Source organism: Haliotis rubra, unplaced genomic scaffold (assembly GCF_003918875.1).
Source record: "Haliotis rubra isolate DU_JTF1 unplaced genomic scaffold, ASM391887v1 Scf266, whole genome shotgun sequence".
NCBI classification, from domain to species: domain Eukaryota; kingdom Metazoa; phylum Mollusca; class Gastropoda; order Lepetellida; family Haliotidae; genus Haliotis; species Haliotis rubra.
Window position 1 is genome coordinate 1,225,097 of NW_025766736.1, and position 18,903 is coordinate 1,243,999.

Genomic DNA, 18,903 nt, shown 5'->3' on the forward strand with positions numbered 1-18,903 from the left:
TGAACAAGTGTCTACAACACGGAGAGTACCGCGAGAAATGATGTGTTACGACGAGACTTGCGAACAAGGGATCACAACGTAGATGAAAACATCACTTTTCTATTTAACAGCATGTTTTTTTCGTAATGACGATGTTACGTACTGATGGCGAGTTCATTGTCGTGATTTTCGCGTCAGTGTCTCTCAGTTTATTATCAGGCGTACTCGTGATAAAGGCTCCTTACGATATGCAGAAGAACGTTTATGGCGGTCTGAAGCTCAATTACAGCTGAGTTTTTGCTTTTATTCTGCAGCAGATCAAACGACCACATTTTGTTATCGAATGATCATAAGGGCAGTCCACTTTCATTGTCAGCTCTCTGTAACAATATGTTGAGTGCATATATCATGTTTCTTTATGGTTCAGTAAAGATGCCATTTTTGAGTATTTAGCCATCATATTGTGTTGCACTATTGTTGAGGAAACACGAATACTTTGACGTAAATTGTTGTTTACTGCAAGGTTTGTTTGTTCGTTCGTTTGTTTGCTTTGGCTTTTTGGATTTCTGTTTAACGCCGCATGCAGCAATATTCCAGCAATATGGCGTCGGTCTATCAATAATCAAGTCTGGACCAGACAATCCAGTGATCAACATCACAAGCATCGATCTACGCAAATGGGATACGATGACATTAATACTGATAATGTTGTTGTCCACAGATTTGTAATCTTAGGGAAAGCTATTGAAGATATGTGTATGTACTCACATGCTGCCTTAAAATCATATCGTGTCGTGTCGTGTCGTGTCGTGTCGTGTCGAGTCGAGTCGAGTCGTGTCGTGTCATAGGGTATCATTACATCACAGTTTTGGAGATCGATGCTCTCGATGTCAATCATTGGATTATCTGGCTCAGGCAGGATTATTTACTGACCGCCGTGGTATATTGATGAGCGCAGCGTTCAAATTATCAAGTGGGTGAATTAAGGGTAGTTTTACACCATACTCAGCAGTATTCCAGATAAATGGCGACGGTCTGTAAATAATCGAGCCTGGACCAGACAATCCAGTGATCAACAGCATGGGCATCTTTCTACGCAATTGGGATACGATGGTATGTGTCAGCCAAGTCAGTCACGCCGAACCTGACCACCGCCTCTTACGACAAGCATGAGTTTCTGAAGATACCCGGAGCTGCACGGCTTCCAACTATCAAGAACATTAAACAACACGTTAACATTTATGTCCTTTGTGACCGTACGCCTCTAACAACGCAGAGTCTGTGAAACAGAAACTATCCCATTGACACATATGAAACAAGGAGCAGGGTTTGGACAATTGTTACGGCACGCAGATGACTACCATCAGAGGAATCAGAAACCATGTATCCTTGAGGTGCAATAGCCACTGTGTGTAGAATGGGAGCACGTCAATATCAAACATCAAGGAGCATCACACTCCAGATGGTTTGTATTTAATATCCTCCCGACATTAAGCGACATCCCGAACGCTCAAGAAATATTCGTGTGGCGATGTACATCTAAGAGTGAGTTTTTGTAACGCCGCTTGGAAATGTATTTCAGTGATGTCACGGTGGGTTGGTTCATTGTAGAAAAAAATTGATAGAGTTCTTAGAAGTTTGTGGCACACTGGTGAAACTGACAATCACGAGTATAGCGTTAACAATCTTACGTTACGTTATAAGAGTGGACGGGGATTTGAAACACGGATCATACATTTCTAACAGGCCCAACGGACGCAAATCTTCAAGGAATTGCGTAGCCTTTGACAAAAAGGGGCCAACATGCCCATCTCCCCGCTCCGTTATTAGGAGTGGGTGAGTGTACTTTTACGCCGCTTTTGGCCATATTCCTTACGACGGGGGACGCCAGAAATGGGCTTCACACATGTGGGGAATCAAACCCGGGCCTTCGGCGTGACAAGCCAGTCGACTATCCCACCACCCCACATTTATTATGAAGATACTTCGCCTCCTCGTGCTTTAACTATAAACGCTCAGGGCAAAACTGTACTTTATTACACTATACATGAGGGAAGCGAACAGTATGTCGTAAGACGTACCACCTAATATTTATTCTGAATATGAATATTTCCCATTTACCCCATATGCTCCCCTCCCCCATCCCCCATTTGTCGTAAGCAGACATTAGAAACTGATTGTGTGTACAACGTGTAATGGCACTACTCATGTTTTAAGAAAGTCATCGGGGCGGTTGAGTGGTTAAAGCTGGAATTCCCACATTGGGTACAACGTGTGATGCCCATGCCTGGAAGGTCATTGCCGTGATATCGCTGGAATATTGCAAAAACTATGGAATCCTGGAAGGGACATTGTCGCGTTGTCGCCCTCTCAAAAACAAGCAAAATGAGGCAAAATTAACCAAAACGCGACAACGCGACATTTCGCCCATTTGTCGCGTTGTCGCGATGTCGCGTGTCGCGTTTTGGTTTATTTGGCCTCACTTTTCTTGTTTTTGAGAGGGCGACAATGCGACATAGCGACAATGTCCCTTCTCGGATTCCATATAAAACCGACATAAACCATACTCACTCACTACGAAAGTCATTTGTTTGATCCAGTGTCCATTCTTTACTGACCGTCGTCATATACAGGTATAATACTGATAACAGCCATCAGCAGCAGGCACTTGTTCAAATTTCATCAAGATGTACCATGCAGTGTTCTAGAAGACAGGGGGCGGTGGGGTAGCCTAGTGGTTAAAGCGTTGGCTCGTCACGCTGAAGACCCGGGTACGAATCCCCACATGGGTACAATGAGTGAAGCCCATTTCTGGTGTCCCCGCCGTGATATTGCTGGAATATTGCTAAAAGCGGCGTAAAACCAAACTCAGGCATTCAGTCAGTCTAGAAGACAGAGTTTACACTCCACCACAAAATACCGAGTAATTGTGAGGATAATATATATTTGGGATTACCATTCGAGTAAATTATTCTTATACTTTTGTTGTTGAGTCCCATCCGGGATTCGAACCACACACCCGGATGGGACTCAACCCAACAAAAGTACTAGAATCTGTACTTTACTAAGAAAATGTAATCCCAAATATAACATATGTTACATTTGACCACTTTCTAAATGGCATTGTGTAATCATAATTGTGAGGAGATGAGATAACAGCTTAACGACACATCTGCATCACTTTACATCCTTTCATACACACCGTGCACATGCCAATAAAACACACTTTGGCTCGTTTGGTATTGAATGTGGTGAATATTCCTTGTCAGGTGATATCGGGTTCTGTGCGCACCTCATTGAACAGTTTGTGAAGGGTTAATGAGTCGACGAGGACGTTAAAGGAGACCAGAAATTGAGTTTCAAGATCAAGGTTTCAGATCAACAGAGTTTCGGTTACAATACGCCGCTTGAGCTGTCGTAAACGATTGCCTAAAAAAGATGTAGTTAGTATTTACTGCTGCAAAGAACCAACACGTGTACGCATTTAAACACGCTGTGACAGATTCAATATCGTAGATGTAGCACTACGAATCTGAGCGTTTTCCTGTAAGGGAAAAAAAGTTAGAAAACAAATGAAAAAGAATTTTAATCAATTATTCACTGCGTTCCACCAAGTATACGTTCATCTTCAACCTATTTTGGCATTTCAAAACATTTTGTTTGACATTTCAGGTAGTAAAAAGAATATAATAAATTCCATGATTTTGAAGTTAACATTATTGTTGGGTGACCCCAGTACTCCCACAATCCTCTCTGAGCGTCACACTTCCGGCTCCTGCTGTTGAATTCAACACTAAACGTTGCCGTATTAATCTTGAATTGTAAATCTCAACATTTCAATACATTTAAAAGAAGACAGACCGTTTTCACAGGTCATTAGTCTCTTCAGTTGACAGATTCATAATTCATTTGAACCAAAATAGACGTAGGACGAATAAGCAGCGTTCACAAAAAGCTCTGTCAAAGCAGCTCCCTGTACTCATGACTGACTAAAGCCACAGCGCTGTTCAATAAAATGCATTTGGAACACACGAGTCCACAAAAGTTGACACTCGGGCGGAGATCGTGAAGGGCCATTGTTCCGATCGAGAACACATTGGCGCTGGTCATATTTTCTAATGCAGTGGTTTTTATGCTCGATATTTCCCCGCTGTCAGTTATTGACCGGTGTGGATAGTGACAGTTTCATGCTGTTGGGCCACAAGTGTGAACATGGTAGGGAGTTAAAATCACTGAATGAAATTTATGACTGGCTTTGAGCTAGTAGCGCTCTGAATGAGGGGATTTTGCGGCAAGCAGGATGAGCAGCGTTTAGCTGGAGGTGAAGACAAACCTGTTTTCACCACGACCAAGACGTTAGCGGCGTAGAGTGCACTCTGAAATTTAACAAATGATTCTGATTTGTGTCTAGTAGTTGCTCGAATTATTTGTTTGTGTATACAATGAAATCTTTGTAACTCGAAAGGTTTTTAAGCATCAATCAAATGTCGACTCATCTTTACTTAATCGAGAGACGCAGTTTGAAGAGGCTGTTGGTACCAATAAGCATGGAATTAAAGAGTACTGGGTAATTGTATTGCTTATTGTGTGATAGAGATGGCGTGGAAGGATGGGATTGATGAGGACACTTTATGTCCACTGCATGTTTCAAAGTTGAAGGTTGTGGAAGATTTGGTCATGAATGTTTGACAATTAATTACATGCGTTCCATAATCAGATATGTTCCTTTCTTCCCCTAGTAACTTCTGACACTTTGGCGTCCGTCAAGAAAGCGAAAATGTGCGAAAACGAAATAAAGTTCTTTCCCTACGTATTCATTCGAAGTAAATATTTCGAGTTATCCTATGTTCCACACAATCACAAATGATGTATTAAGAAGGAATACTTTGGACCAACCTTTATTTCGAAACAAGTACGCCACATCAACGTTTGAGATAATGACAGTCTTACTGTTGTTCTATCAATGTGGGGGCGGTGGGGTAGCCTAGTGGTTAAAGTGTTCGCTGGTCGCGCTGAAGACCCGGGTTCGAGTCCCCACGTGGGTACAATGTGTGAAGCCCATTTCTGGTGTCCCCCGCTGTGATATTGCTGGAATATTGCTAAAAGCGGCGTAAACCTTAACTCACTTTCCATTAGCATGTCTCCGGCATGAATTGTTCACCATGAGGGTTTTGGTCTGAGAAAACGTTCGAGGGTCAATCCCTGTTCATCTATGAATCTGAAGCAAATGTTCTCCCTGAAAACCTCAAAGATCATCCTTCACAACACAGTTAAGCCACACGTATACATTTACGCATGACTAAAGAAGTTTTCGCTGACTGTTACGGCGGCCCAGTAATGGCCAGAGAAACTTCAGGCGTACGTGTTCGAATCCTGCTCGGTTGTTCTCCTTTTACTTGAAATTATTGTCAAAGACATGATTTTAGATTACGAAATCTGTCCTTCTGAAGCAAGTTGAAAGAGGTTCTGATAAATGCTTTGACGGTAAACGTCGTAATGTCAATTCCAGTGAATTTGACGAAAATGTTTATGATATATCTTCATGTTAACTGGGGGGGGTGGGATAGCCTAGCGTTCGTTCGTCCCACCGATGACATGGGTTCGATGGGGACAATGTGTGAAGCCCATTTCTGGTGTATCCCGCCTTGATATTACTACAAGCAGCGTAAAAGTAAACTCGCTCACTCACTTTCCGCAGCAAATGGAAATGTGAGCCTTGTGATACGAATCATTACTTTTCACAGTCCCTCTCACTTATACTCAAATCTCCATATACTGCACCGCCGGGGACACTAAACTCCGTGGTCCGAACTCGTTTTCCTGGCGCTGTTGACAATACCCCTGCCCACTCAACCACTAGGGACCTGACATTTTGTTCCAAGCGCACACGCTCTTCCCACTGAGTCCATACATCACACACTCAGTGCACCTTCAACAGGGGCAGTTACATAATACACTGAGAACACATCATTTTTTCTGACATAAAAACGCCCAATAACTGCGACAGGTCAGAATCTTGCAGCTGAGCCAAGCCTGTTGACATTCAAAACCTTTACGAATCCTGACTGCATGAATTTTACTTCAATGGCCCTCCTCTTAACAAGTGCAGAGAGCGGCTCTACTCTTTGCTCGCTTCCTCCTTCGGGGCGTCCACCACACGCACAGTCTGTCTAGGGACGTCTTCAACACCCCTCCGTCTCCAACCCGCGTCAGCCTGAGTGTATGCAACATCATGTCCAATAACAAAAACTAATTCCGACTGCTGAGGGAGGTATCCCCTTTTAATTATTAAGTCGCCCCTTGCGGCGTTCCCTTCCCTGCCTTTGAACGCAGGTCGGCGTTGATTAGGGTGATTATGAGATGAGAAGCTCTTCTCAATACAGGCCACTGCGTCAATGCTGGTATATTGCATAATGAAGTGATTTGAGACTGGTTGGGCACCGGAGTAGTACAAGGCTAGTAACCCGATCGTCGACTCCAGATCCCGCCAAACCTTTGCCATTTTATCTAAAAGGGCATTTCATTTCTTATTAGTAAAACTATATCCCAGATTACTGAATCCAATGTCTACTGGTGTTGTTATCTAATTCTATAATTTGATAAATCGTAACACTTTAATAAGAAATATATTTTTATATGGTTTAAGCGTACATACACACCCACGTGTTTTAACTATTTACAAGGATCAGGCTTGAGCTATTCTTATCTAATTGGTTAGGAAAGGTTGCCATAGTTTTGAAAATAATAATCAAGGAAACGCGTTTTATGAAGATGGCGGTTATTGATTTGAGGTGAATTTTAAGGTCGAGCTAAAATATTTATTTGTGGACTTAACTTTACTCGTACAAAATGAGGGAGGGAGGAAGGGAGAGAAAGACAGAGCCAGAGAGTGACAGAGGCAGAAAGAGAGAGAGCTGGCGGGGAATCTAGTGCACTTGGATTGAGGGTATTCCTCTTCGGGGATATTACCTCATTGCAAGGATGATTATTATACTTAGTAAAAAAATATATATTACATATCATAGTAAACATTACATTCAGTCAAACCATTTATGATAGGGAGGCCATCACGCTATTTCACTGTACATGTACTATCAGCGTATTTGATCAAATTCAATGTCATTCGACCAGATGTTCAATCGCCATATCAATTGGATAAAGGCATTCAGTAATTCGAATTGCGCAGATCGATGATGATGCTGTTGATCACTGGATTGTCTGGTCCAGACTCGATTATTTACAGACTGCCGCCATATAGCTGGAATATTGCTGAGTGCGGCGTAAAACTAAACTCACTCACTCTCTAATTCGACTTCAAGACTGATGTACACCTTCGCGTCCAAGGCCCTGTATGAAATGACCCGTTCCCTGTCTGGAACCTCTTCTGCATGACGCTGCTGTTATCAAAGCTCCTCTGAAACGTGTCATGTATAAGATATAATTATTACGGTCGCTATTTCAAATCAATTTTATGTAATCGTATTAGTAACGTTTATGTGGGCAGTTTGTTTCGCGTGAAATGACAACTAAAAATGTAGAAAATATCAAATCTGTAAAGGTTCTTTATGAAAAAAAATAAAAATTAATCATGAAATCAATATTTTAGTTCATAAAGTTATGAAATCATTTCTGAGTGAAATCCTATAAGTTTGTTACTGTTACTTTGGTATGAAATCATTTGAATAATCTATCCACCGAAATGAAAACATGATAAGGAAAAAAAGTGTTACATGATGTTAGAGAAATGTGGAAAGGATCCAGTGACTTTCTTCATCCTAAAACTGAATAATCTAGACTTGCCAAATATACTGAGAAAAACAATTAAAGGATCACAGGAAAGTTCAAGCGTTCCTTTAATATTTTCCAGTTTTCATCACCAGCTTTGAATAGTGCTGTGGTGATGAAAACTGGAAAATATTTAAGGAACGCTTGAATTTTCCTGTGGCCCTTTATTTGTTTCTCTCAGTATACTTAATATTTGCATGTATATGTCATTGCCTGAGGTCCAATCGTCTATGGTGGCAAATAGACTGTACAGATCTAGATTCGCTTCTCAAGGAAACGTATGACCATGTGCTCGATTATTCTCCCTGATTATGTTAAAAAGTTGGACAACACCATATCCATGGGACTTACAAAGTGGTGAGGTGAGGTGAGGTGAGGTGAGGTGAAATGGGGCTTAACGTCGTACTTGAGAATATTTCGCTCATATGACGACGTGCATGCGTGTGTATGTGTGGCTGCTTGTACTAGCCCAGACTTAAGCTGGTTTTATAGTGCTAGCTCACTGAGATACCATGCCGCAGTTAAGCATGACTACCCCACTCAGACACAATATATTGACTCCGAGCCGACCAGTCCTTGTTGTACCCATTTATGTCAAGCGCCAGGCAGGGACCCACAAGTACCATATTTTAACGTCTTTTGGAATTGACGCGGCCGGGGATCGAACCCGCGACTTTCCGCTCTCCGGTCGGACGCTCTAACCACTACACCAAGGAGGCGGTCCCACAAAATGGTAGGGTGAGTGAGTGAGTTTAGTTTTACGCTGCACTCATCAATATTCCAGCTATATGGCGACTGTCTGTAAATAATCGAGTCTGGACCATATAATCCAGTGATCAACGACATGACCATCGATCTGCGCAAATTGGAACCGATGACATGTGTCAACCAAGTCAGCGAGCCTGACCACCCGATCCCGTTAGTCGCCTCTTACGACAAGCATGGGTTACTGAAGATCAATATTCTAACCCGGATCTTCACGAGTACAAAAAGGTAGGGACCTCCTTCCAGTATTTCAGTATGTTTGTCGCTCTGGAGGTTCCTATTTGGGCGATATGGGAATCCAACCCGGAATCAGAGAATCCCAGCATTTATGCTACAAGATTCTCTTTTAAACTCTACATCATCATTTGCATCAGTGAGTGAGCTTGGTTTTACAGCGTATCCTAATATTCGACCACTTTTTTCTTCATATCCTCAAGTCAATTTATAAGTCCTTTTTTGCTCTATTCTGTTCTTCATTAGTCCCCATAAATTCTCAATAGGGTTAAGATCTGGGCTGTAGCTGGGCCAGTCTAAAACTTGAACATTTTCGTTCGACAACCACTGTAGCCCGCAGCGTGATGTTGGTTGTTATCATGTTGGAAAATTCAATTATCGTCATACAGCGTTCGGGCCGTTGGAAGGAGCTTATCATTTAAGTTGTCAGCATAACGTTCCTTCGTCATATTTCCAGTGAAAATACACAACGGCGTCACTCCACGTGATGATATCCCACCAATTTCGGGCTATGTTTTGGGCGTTGGTAGATAGGTTTCACGGTATCTTTTGTCCACATTTTCACACAGTTCACCAGAAAAGAAAACATTATCCCAATCTTGATTTTCGTGAGCCCTACTCCAGTTTAAATGTCTTTCTTTTTGTGCATCTTTCATCAATGGTAAGGGAATTCCGCGCAATTTTCACACAATTAAGTCTTTGTAATTCTTGTCTTAGAGTTTCATTACATACCTAAGGACTTCCTCTATTAATCATCTCATTTCCGATATTCACAACGCTTTTCAGTTTTCCCCTACTCACAATCTGACCAAGTCGCCGGCGATCTGTCGTACTGAACTTCCTTGGCCTCTCTGCCCCTGTCTTGTACTCATTCCCAGCTCCTGACTGAATTTTCTTCAAAGTTCTGTATACTGTAGACAGAGGAATGTCATGTCTACCAACTCTTTTGCATTAGTCACACCCCTTTCAAAATAATCTAGAACCAGCTTTCTTTTCTCTTCTGCTGTCAAATCTGCCATGTCAATTGCAACAAAGGAAGCCGTCTGCTTCTCCGGGGGAGGTAACTCTTGATGTAGTAAGGTTCATTGTTTAGCCTAAATGAGTTGCCTCCCATATTGAGTACCTTACTACATATTGTAACACCTATCTTAAAATTCTATTATCAGTATCAGGAAACAAAGATTTTCTCAATAATTTCTGGGAAAACTGTAGTTTTAATTTTACATGCTATCCCCAATAAATTCATGACGCATGTTTTACCAGGATGGAAACACGTGAATTTGGTGAAGCATAAATTTCATGATTTTCAGTAACCAGTTCTAATTACTGTAGTAGATGACAAATAGGGCGGACCGTCATGACCAGTGTCCAGTTGAGAGTTTCACGTTTGTACGTAAAAAAGTCAAAAATTTGGTGTTCTGTCCACATTATAAGACATTATCAAGGAAATGCATGACAATGAAGATTGCCAAGACATCACATTATGAACTGTGACTTAATGTAAAATCGCACATATAGCTAAAAATGTTAATTGAAATGAACCAATCTCGCCCAGATTCCATTAGGCATAAAAGTCAAAATAGAGGTAAAATATTATGAACGGATAGCTGAAAATTAGTGATGAAATCAGGTTTTCAAGAAAAAGGTTAGCATATCCTGCCCAACCGGTAGCAACGTTACTCACACTATTTGTGTAGAACCAAGTCTATTTTTATTTGAGGCAGATTAAAGCTCAGGCGAATTTATTTCTTATGCTAAGTAAACTGGAAGCAAATCAAAGTTCACCGTCAAATATCACCATTACTGCCTTTGTTATGAATTAAAACCGAAAATATGTTTTATTCATGTCTGAAAATTGGTCCAGTTATAAGAGGTTGTTTATCGATGCATGCAATTATTTCTGAAGAAGTCAGATGAAGAGAATAAAGAATATGATCTTCAACGGGAAGAAGTTGACCTCTACTAAAGTTATAGCAGTGATGGCGTTCCTCCTCTTCTGGAACTATACATTGCGGTTCCTGGTCCTGGCACGACCAATATTACGTGTCGCGGTCTTTATTAAAACCCTCCCTGCGGGAACAGGGGGGGGAAGAGAAAGAACGCGGTATTGAACGACTTGCAGGTCTGTAGAGGCGCGAGGAATATATATCATTGCAATCTAATTAGCCACTTTATAATCAGTGGGCCAGGAGGCCAGTGCTCTGCGAGCTGTATATTTCCCCTCCAGCCGGCTTGGGTTGTACTGTAATCATGCATTAGAGGGTTACTTTCCTGGAATGTTTTTTTTTATTAGTGGTAACATCGGTTTGGGTGGGTGTACTTCAACATTATTGAGAATTATATTGTTCAGTATGAAATCTAGTGAGGTTTATTTGTTATCTATTTGTCGTCAAACAAGAGATGTGAGCAAATGACCTTGACGTGTAGGATACGTTGTTCCTTGGGTTAGGATCGGCTTGTTGAATAAAATCTATCTGGTTGAAAGTCTAAGAGCCAATTATGTAGAATCCTCAAGACCTAGAAACGAGGAATAGATGTTGAACCACATATTCGAAAGGGTGCAATAACACCTATGACATTGATGTTATTCCATGTTGCCTTAAACGTTAATCAAACCGTTTTTTTGATAAGTTTGATCGCGCCATGCCTTAAGGTTGCTGCACCCTGTGTTTTGCCATACCATTAATGACCCGGCTTCATCATATCATCCATGGCGCCTGGTTTCAACAATATCTAAATGGTGAAAGGGTTCGCTGATCAGAGTAAAAGTATGGGTTTGAATCCTACCATGTGTACAAATAGAGTTGGCAATATGTGTGCTTTTATCTACTTCAGTGATTTGTGCATTCAGCCACTATGTCTCACCCACTCAGTCTCTCAAAACTTTATTTATTTTTCTACTTATACTATTTATCACTATCTTCGTCATTTGTTCCACTGATGCGGTATCTCACCAACAACCCATCGACAGTTTCTCATCCTGTTACCAGTAACTTGCTTACCCTCATTTTAGTCCAACATCCACCTTAGCAGTATGTCACGGCCCCACCACCTGTTTATCCATTTAGTTGCTCAGCCTCTGTACCAGTAGACTGCTTGCCCACTGCCCAGTCACCTGATCCACCACCACTCATTCAGTCCACCTACCTATATTCCACTCTACAACCTCTCACTCACCCACTTTGGATGCAGTCAGCAACCAACCAAGCAATCCACTAGCCCAGTGATTCAGAGTCGCTAACCGACTCATTCAGTTAGCCACTCGCCCATTCGCTCACTTCCGGTCCATCCCGTCAGCCAATCAACCGCCGCTCAGTCATGTTAGACGAAGTCATCCACTCACCGGGCACGCTGCTCACCCTCTTATACACGATGCAGTCACGCACCCACCAACACGTCCACCCAATTACTCACTACTACCCAGCCATCCATTCTTCACAACCACCACCAAGTCATTAACGAATCAGTCCTTCACTCACCCATTCACTCAGCGAGCACATACCCAATGACTCATGACGCAGCCATGATCGTCCACTCAGTAACACACCCATTCACGTACTTCCCAGCCATCCGTTCAACAACGTTCATCGACGCAGTCATCCACTCACCAACTCACTCCCTAACTCAAGACGTAGACCGCTACTCAACCGCAAACCAGTCACCAACTGACTGAGCAAACCACTCCCTCGCGTACGACTTGGTCAGCAACTCGCAGTCTCGCCCAGTCACCTTTTACCCAGCCATCCAGTCCACCGTCCACTTGCCATGTCACTCGGCCAACCAGCAAGCTCCTACCCTCTCACTCATGAACCCGTGAAGATCCGGGTTAGTATTGGTCTTCAGTAACCCATGTTTGTCGAGGCGACTAACGGGATCGGGTGGTCAGGTTCGCTGACTTGGTTGACACATCGGTTCCCATCCATCCACCAGCTCATCACCCAGTTATGGAGTCCACATGTCCACACTCCCACTACCCAGTCATTCAGACCATCCATTCACCAGCCCATCACCCAGTCATTCAGACCATCCATTCACCAGCCCATCACCCAGTCATTCAGACCATCCATGCACCAGCCCATCACCCAGCCCCATCACACCAGTCCACCATCCATCCCAGCCCATCACAGTCATGGAGTCCATCTCATCCAGCCATCACTCCGACTACCCAGTCATTTCAGACCATCCATCCATTCACATTCAGACCATCCATTCAGCCCATCATCCAGTCATTCACACCATCAATCCCACTACCCAGTCACCAGCCCCTCACCCATCCACCAGCCCATCATTCAGACAATCAATACACCAGCCCATTCATCACCCACTCATTCTGACCATCCATACACCAGCCCATCACCAGCCCATCACCCAGTGCAGTCATTCACCAGACCATCCAGTCATTCAGACCATCCATTCACCAGCCCATCACCCAGTCATTCTGACCATCCATACACCAGCCCATCACCCAGTCATTGAGTCCACTCATCCACACTCCCACTACCCAGTCATTCAGACCATCCATACACCAGCCCATCACCCAGTCATCCAGGAGACAGTCACACACTGACCCAGTCACCCGCTCACCTACTGTGTCTATTGTTCCAGGTCCTGCGTACTGGGGACTCCTGAACATCGACTGGGCGCTGTGCAATAAAGGCAGGAATCAATCTCCGATCAACATTGACCCCAAAACCTTGCTGTTCGACCCCAGCCTTGGACCAATAGTCATAGAAGGAGACCGTGTAAGTATTGAACATATCGGCACTGTTCCTCATTGTTCTCGATAGCATGCTGAGTTCATTTGGTTTGAGTGAGTGAGTATAGTTTTACGCCGAGTATAGCAATATTCCAGAAATATCACGGCGAGAGAAACCAACACATCTTTACACAGTGTACCCGCGTGGGGATTCGAACCCTAGTTTCCGGCGAGACGATCGAAAGTTTTAAACGACTAGGCTACCCTACGCCCCCTCATTTGGTTTGCGATAACTCAGTGGTTCACCTTGTGATATATGCTTACATCTATGTGTTACCAAACATCTTTTCCAGCATCTTCAGGCGCTAAGTCTGCTAAAAACAGTCTTATAGAATTGAGACAACTTCCTCCCGATCCCTTGTTTAATATCACACAAACCCAGAAGCGATTTCTTGTATTTCGTCAGGTTTTATCATCATTCGTATTGATTTCAAATAGACACTGAAAACCGGTGTAATAAACAGACGTACTATTCTTGGTAACGAATCTTAAGACTTCAGGTTGATCAGTACGATTGCTAACATTCAACAGAACGCTGTAATACAGGGGGTTTCAGTTGTTTGACGGGTCTCTCCTGGTACATGGTCACAGGTACAAATTCAGTTGAACTGAACTATATAGAAAACATGGTCAGGGGTATATATACAGCTGAACTCACTCGATGGTCGTCAGGGAGACACATAAATGTCAACATAAATCTGAAATACAGCTTTGTGCTCAGAGAGAGTCGACACACCAATTTGTTCTGATCTCTGAAGTACTGGGTCAGAGAGACGCTTAAAGTCGCACGAAGTCTGAAGAACACACGCCAGAGAGACACGTCACACAGAACTCTGATGTACAGGGTCTTATAGGCACGCAAAGGTGTACAGTGGTCTTAAGAGCATACGTCAAAGAGAAACATCAAGCTTGTACAGAGCTCTGATGTACAGGGTCGTAGAGTCACACAAAATTGTACAGAGGTCTAGGGATCACACGTCATAGAGACATATAAATCTTTACAGAGCTCTGAAAAAAAACCCAATCAGAGGATAAAGAGACAAAAAAAGTTGTACATAACTTAAAGAAAATGGTCAAAAGAGACACCAAAACCTGTACATGCATGATTTTAAAGAACAGGGTAATAGAGAAACAAAAAGTGGTATATAACATGAAAGAACAGAGTTCATAGATACAAAAAGTTGCACGTAACTTGAAAGGACAGGGCAATAGGGAAACAAAAAGTTGTACATAACTTTAAAGAACAGGGAAATAGAGACAGAAAGTTTTACAAAGGTCGGAACACTTAGTGGGATTTCTACGTTGAAAAGATCCTCTAGTACAGAGACAGGGATACATACAAATTGAACAAAACTCGGTACTCAGGAGGTGGAATTTCTTATGGTTGATTATGATCTTCAGTGCTGAGAGAGTTGAGACGTATGGTCGAATGACGTTTCAAATCCAGGTTTTGGGGTGAGATGTATGGTTGGCCAGAACTCCCGTGTAGTTTGAAAAGTGTTCGGTTTCAGTTAATGGAAACGTTATGTCACACAGAAACATTGAAAGAATACAGCAAAGAAATCCACTTAAGAAACCTGTAACAAAAATTGGAGCCGAGATTGCCTGTCTCCCCAGAGAAATGAATAACAATTACCAATGACAAAATGACAAATACCGTGACAGTATTTTTAAAAATATTCTCCCGACGTATCCACCAGTATCCCTCGAGGGCGGCATTAGGAGACACTAAGACAATGCTCTCTACAGGCGTTGTCAACAGGGATGAGAAATCCATTCAACTTCTTAAACGTTTTCTTCATCCGTGGGGGCTTTGGGTTAGAAAGTTAGAGGCAAGTGTATCTATTCTTTGATGCATTACAAGCAATCAGATTAATCTCCAGATTTCTCAGTAAAACATGCGAATCGTAATTCCTAATGGATTCGTGTCTTGGGGATAGTCCTATAAATATTACATCTACTCCAGGATCTCGGGATGTGAATGGGGAACATGGTGGCGTGATCAAAAGGGTCAAGGTAGCATGCTGTTCAAGACTAGAAGCTCCGCTCAGGGACTGCTACAGGGGACGTTTGTTATGTGGGACTGGTGTAAGGGGCGTTCTCGAGGAGAAACTGCAGTGAGGCGAAAGTATGTTGGACTGTAGCAAGTGGGTGGGGGTTTGGGTAGAAGGAGGTGAGGTGAGGTGAAATTGGGTTTAACGTCGTGCCTGAGAATATTTCGCTCATATGACGACGTTTGGGTAGAAGGAGGAATGGGGTAAACACAAAGGAGTCTGTAATAGACTGCTACAAGGGACGTTGGATATGCATGAGGGACTGCTTTCATAAGTCGTCCCTATTAAAACTATTACAAGGGTCCTTCTGTATGAGGAACTGTTAAAACGTAGCTATGTGTCAGAGACTGATATAAGGGGTTTTTGTTTTGGGGAATGTTGTAGGGGCCGTTGTGTACTAGAGGGGTGTTCTGTATGAGGACTGCTGTAAGGGAGATCTGTATGAGGGACTGCTGTAAGGGAGCTCTGTATGAGGGACTGCTGTAAGGGAACTCTGTATGAGGAACTGTGAGGGACTAAAACGCTCTGTAGCTATGTATCAGGGAGCTGTATGAGGGACTGCTATAAGGGAGCTCTGTATTTAAGGGAATGCTGTAAGGGAGCCTGCTGTGTAGGGAGGGGCTGTTCTGTATGAGGGACTGCTGTAAGGAGCTCTGTATGAGGGACTGCTGTAAGGGAGCTGCTGTAACTGCTGTAAGGAAGCTCTGGAGGGAGCTCTGTATGAGGGACTGCTGTAAGGGAGCTCTGTATGAGGACTGTATGAGGAACTGCTGTAAAAGCGTAGCTATCTGTATGAGGGACTGCTGTTCTGTAGGGGGACTGCTGTATCTGTGGGAATGCTGCTGTAAGGGCTCTGTATGAGGGACTGCTGTAAGGGCTCTGTATGAGGGACTGCTGTAAGGGAGCTCTGTATGAGGGACTGCTGTAAGGGAGTATGAGGGACTGCTGTAACTGCTGTAAGGGAGCTCTGTATGAGGGACTGCTGTAACGGGAGCTCTGTTTGAGGGGACTGCTGTAAGGGAGCTCTGTATGGAGACTGCTGTAAGGGACTGCTGTAAGGGAGCTCTGTATGAGGGACTGCTGTAAGGGGAGCTCTGTATGAGGGACTGCTGTAAGGGGAGCTCTGTATGAGGGACTGCTGTAAGGGAGCTCTGTATGAGGGACTGCTGTAAGGGAGCTCTGTATGAGGGACTGCTGTAAGGGAGCTCTGTGTGAGGAGGGACTGCTGTAACTGGTGAGCTCTGTATGAGGGACTGCTGTAAGGGGAGCTTCTGCTGTAAGGAGCTCTGAGGGACTGCTGTAAGGGAGCTCTGTATGAGGGACTGCTGTAAGGGAGCTCTGTATGAGGGACTGCTGTAAGGGAGCTCTGTATGAGGGACTGCTGTAAGGGGAGCTCTGTATGAGGAACTGCTGTAGGTACTGCTGTAAGGGGAGCTCTGTATGAGGGACTGCTGTAAGGGGAGCTGTATGAGCTGAGCTGTATGGGACTGCTGTAAGGAGCTCTGTATGGGGACTGCTGTAAGGGAGCTCTGTATGAGCTGTAAGGAGCTCTGTATGGCGATGGGGACTGCTGCTGTAAGGGAGCTCTGTATGAGGGACTGCTGTAAGGGAGCTCTGTGTGTAAGGGGAGCTGCTGTATGGGGACTGCTGTATGGGGACTGCTGTAGGGAGCTGTATGGGGACTGTAAGGGAGCTCTGTATGAGGAACTGCTGTAAGGGGACTGCTGTAAGGGAGCTCTGTATGGGGGACTGCAGTAAGGGAGCTCTGTATGATGGGACTGCTGTAAGGGGAGCTCTGTATGACTGGACTGCTGTAAGGGGCCTGAGCTCTGTTTGAGGGACTGCTGTAAGGGAGGGGAGCTCTGTATGGGGACTGCTGTATCTGTAGGGGACTGCAGTGTAGGGGACTGCTGTAAGGGAGCTAAGGGAGTGTATGAGGGACTGCTCTGTATGGACTGGGAGGGGGAGCTCTTTTTGAGGGATTCCTAAAAAAGATGCACTTAATGAGAAACTGATGTAAGGGGAGCTATGTATGAGAAACTGCATCAAGATGTATTCTGTATGAATCACCTGTTGCCACCTCTCTCCCACAAAACTCATAAAAAATACGATCTAAACCCACTATACATCAACTCCTTGCCACCCAACAACGAAATCTCCGTTTGGCACCGTGAGAACGATCTGAACCCACCGTACACAACTCCCTTTCCACCACCCATAACGAAATCCCCGATTGTCCTATTGGGTACGACACAAACCTACCATACATCAACTCCCTTGTCACAGCTCTTGTATAACCCGTGTCTCCTTCTCCAGCCTCATCAACGCCCCTATCCCCATCACCAACCCTCCCGCTATCTCCCCATTCTTTCAGTCACCTCCCCGTGCACCAGACGTGACTGGAATACCTATTTCTGCAGCTGCTGTCGCGTCTCACATCAGAGGTGAAGTGCGCAGCACAAACTGGGACCATGCTGTCAGTAGAAAGAAGATTGGTCTCGGGTTGAAATAGGTATACATGTTCCAGTTCTGATGTTTGCTCTGCATAGACACGCTGAGTGATTTCATTAATGTTTTATGTGACAACTCACGGAGACCGCTGACCCAAACACGGCACCGAACATTTTAATCGAACAAACCTTGTTCCCCCGATCTATATGCTTTGGATATCCCGCCATCTTGTCATTAATGTAATTGCTTCACGTTCAATTGACCGTGGCTGAGATAACATTGGTTGGTATCATGCGCCGCGCGTCAGCCTCATCCCGGCTGATTCATAAACAACAGCTCAAGTCAGCCGTGATCGTAGTCATATAACGATAGCCTCAACACTCCGGGATTATATTTGACTGTGTCGGTAGAAAGAGCGTAGAACCAACAAATCCATAAGCACCATGTCAAAGCTTGTGGTTGTATGAGATAGTAGAAATACAACGATTCCTATGCTTGGTTCACGGGTAAAACATGGTCATAGTAATGAAGTAATGTTTATACAATTCTGAGTTCGAATCACATGTTCGGGCGGATTATTGGTGTATCGGAATCTTTCGGTGCATGTAACAGCCTCCCCGTTCACGTATCGGGGCGGTGGGGTAGCCTAGTGGTTAAAGCGTTCGCTCGTCACGCCGAAGACCCCGGCTCGATTCCTCACATGGGTACATAGACTGACGCCCATTTCCGCTGTCTCCTGCCATGATATTGCTGGAATATTGCTAGAAGCTTAATAGAACCATGTTCACTCACTTTACGTATCCATATTGCCCTACTTAAAGTAACATTACAGAGTCTGTTTTGCGTCCCTTGGCAGTACCAGCTGCAGCTGGTCACGAT

The 18,903-nt window shown here is 43.9% G+C and overlaps 1 protein-coding gene across 1 annotated transcript in view; it reads left to right on the forward strand.

The window, feature by feature from the left end:
• LOC124280381 (carbonic anhydrase-related protein 10-like) overlaps nucleotides 1-18,903 on the forward strand; it is a 127,939-nt gene that overhangs the window by 81,801 nt on the left and 27,235 nt on the right. Inside the window, exon 3 of the mRNA XM_046716289.1 lies at nucleotides 13,369-13,505. Within this exon, the coding sequence (XP_046572245.1) occupies nucleotides 13,369-13,505 (137 nt within the window). The remainder of the gene's footprint in view (nucleotides 1-13,368; nucleotides 13,506-18,903) is intronic.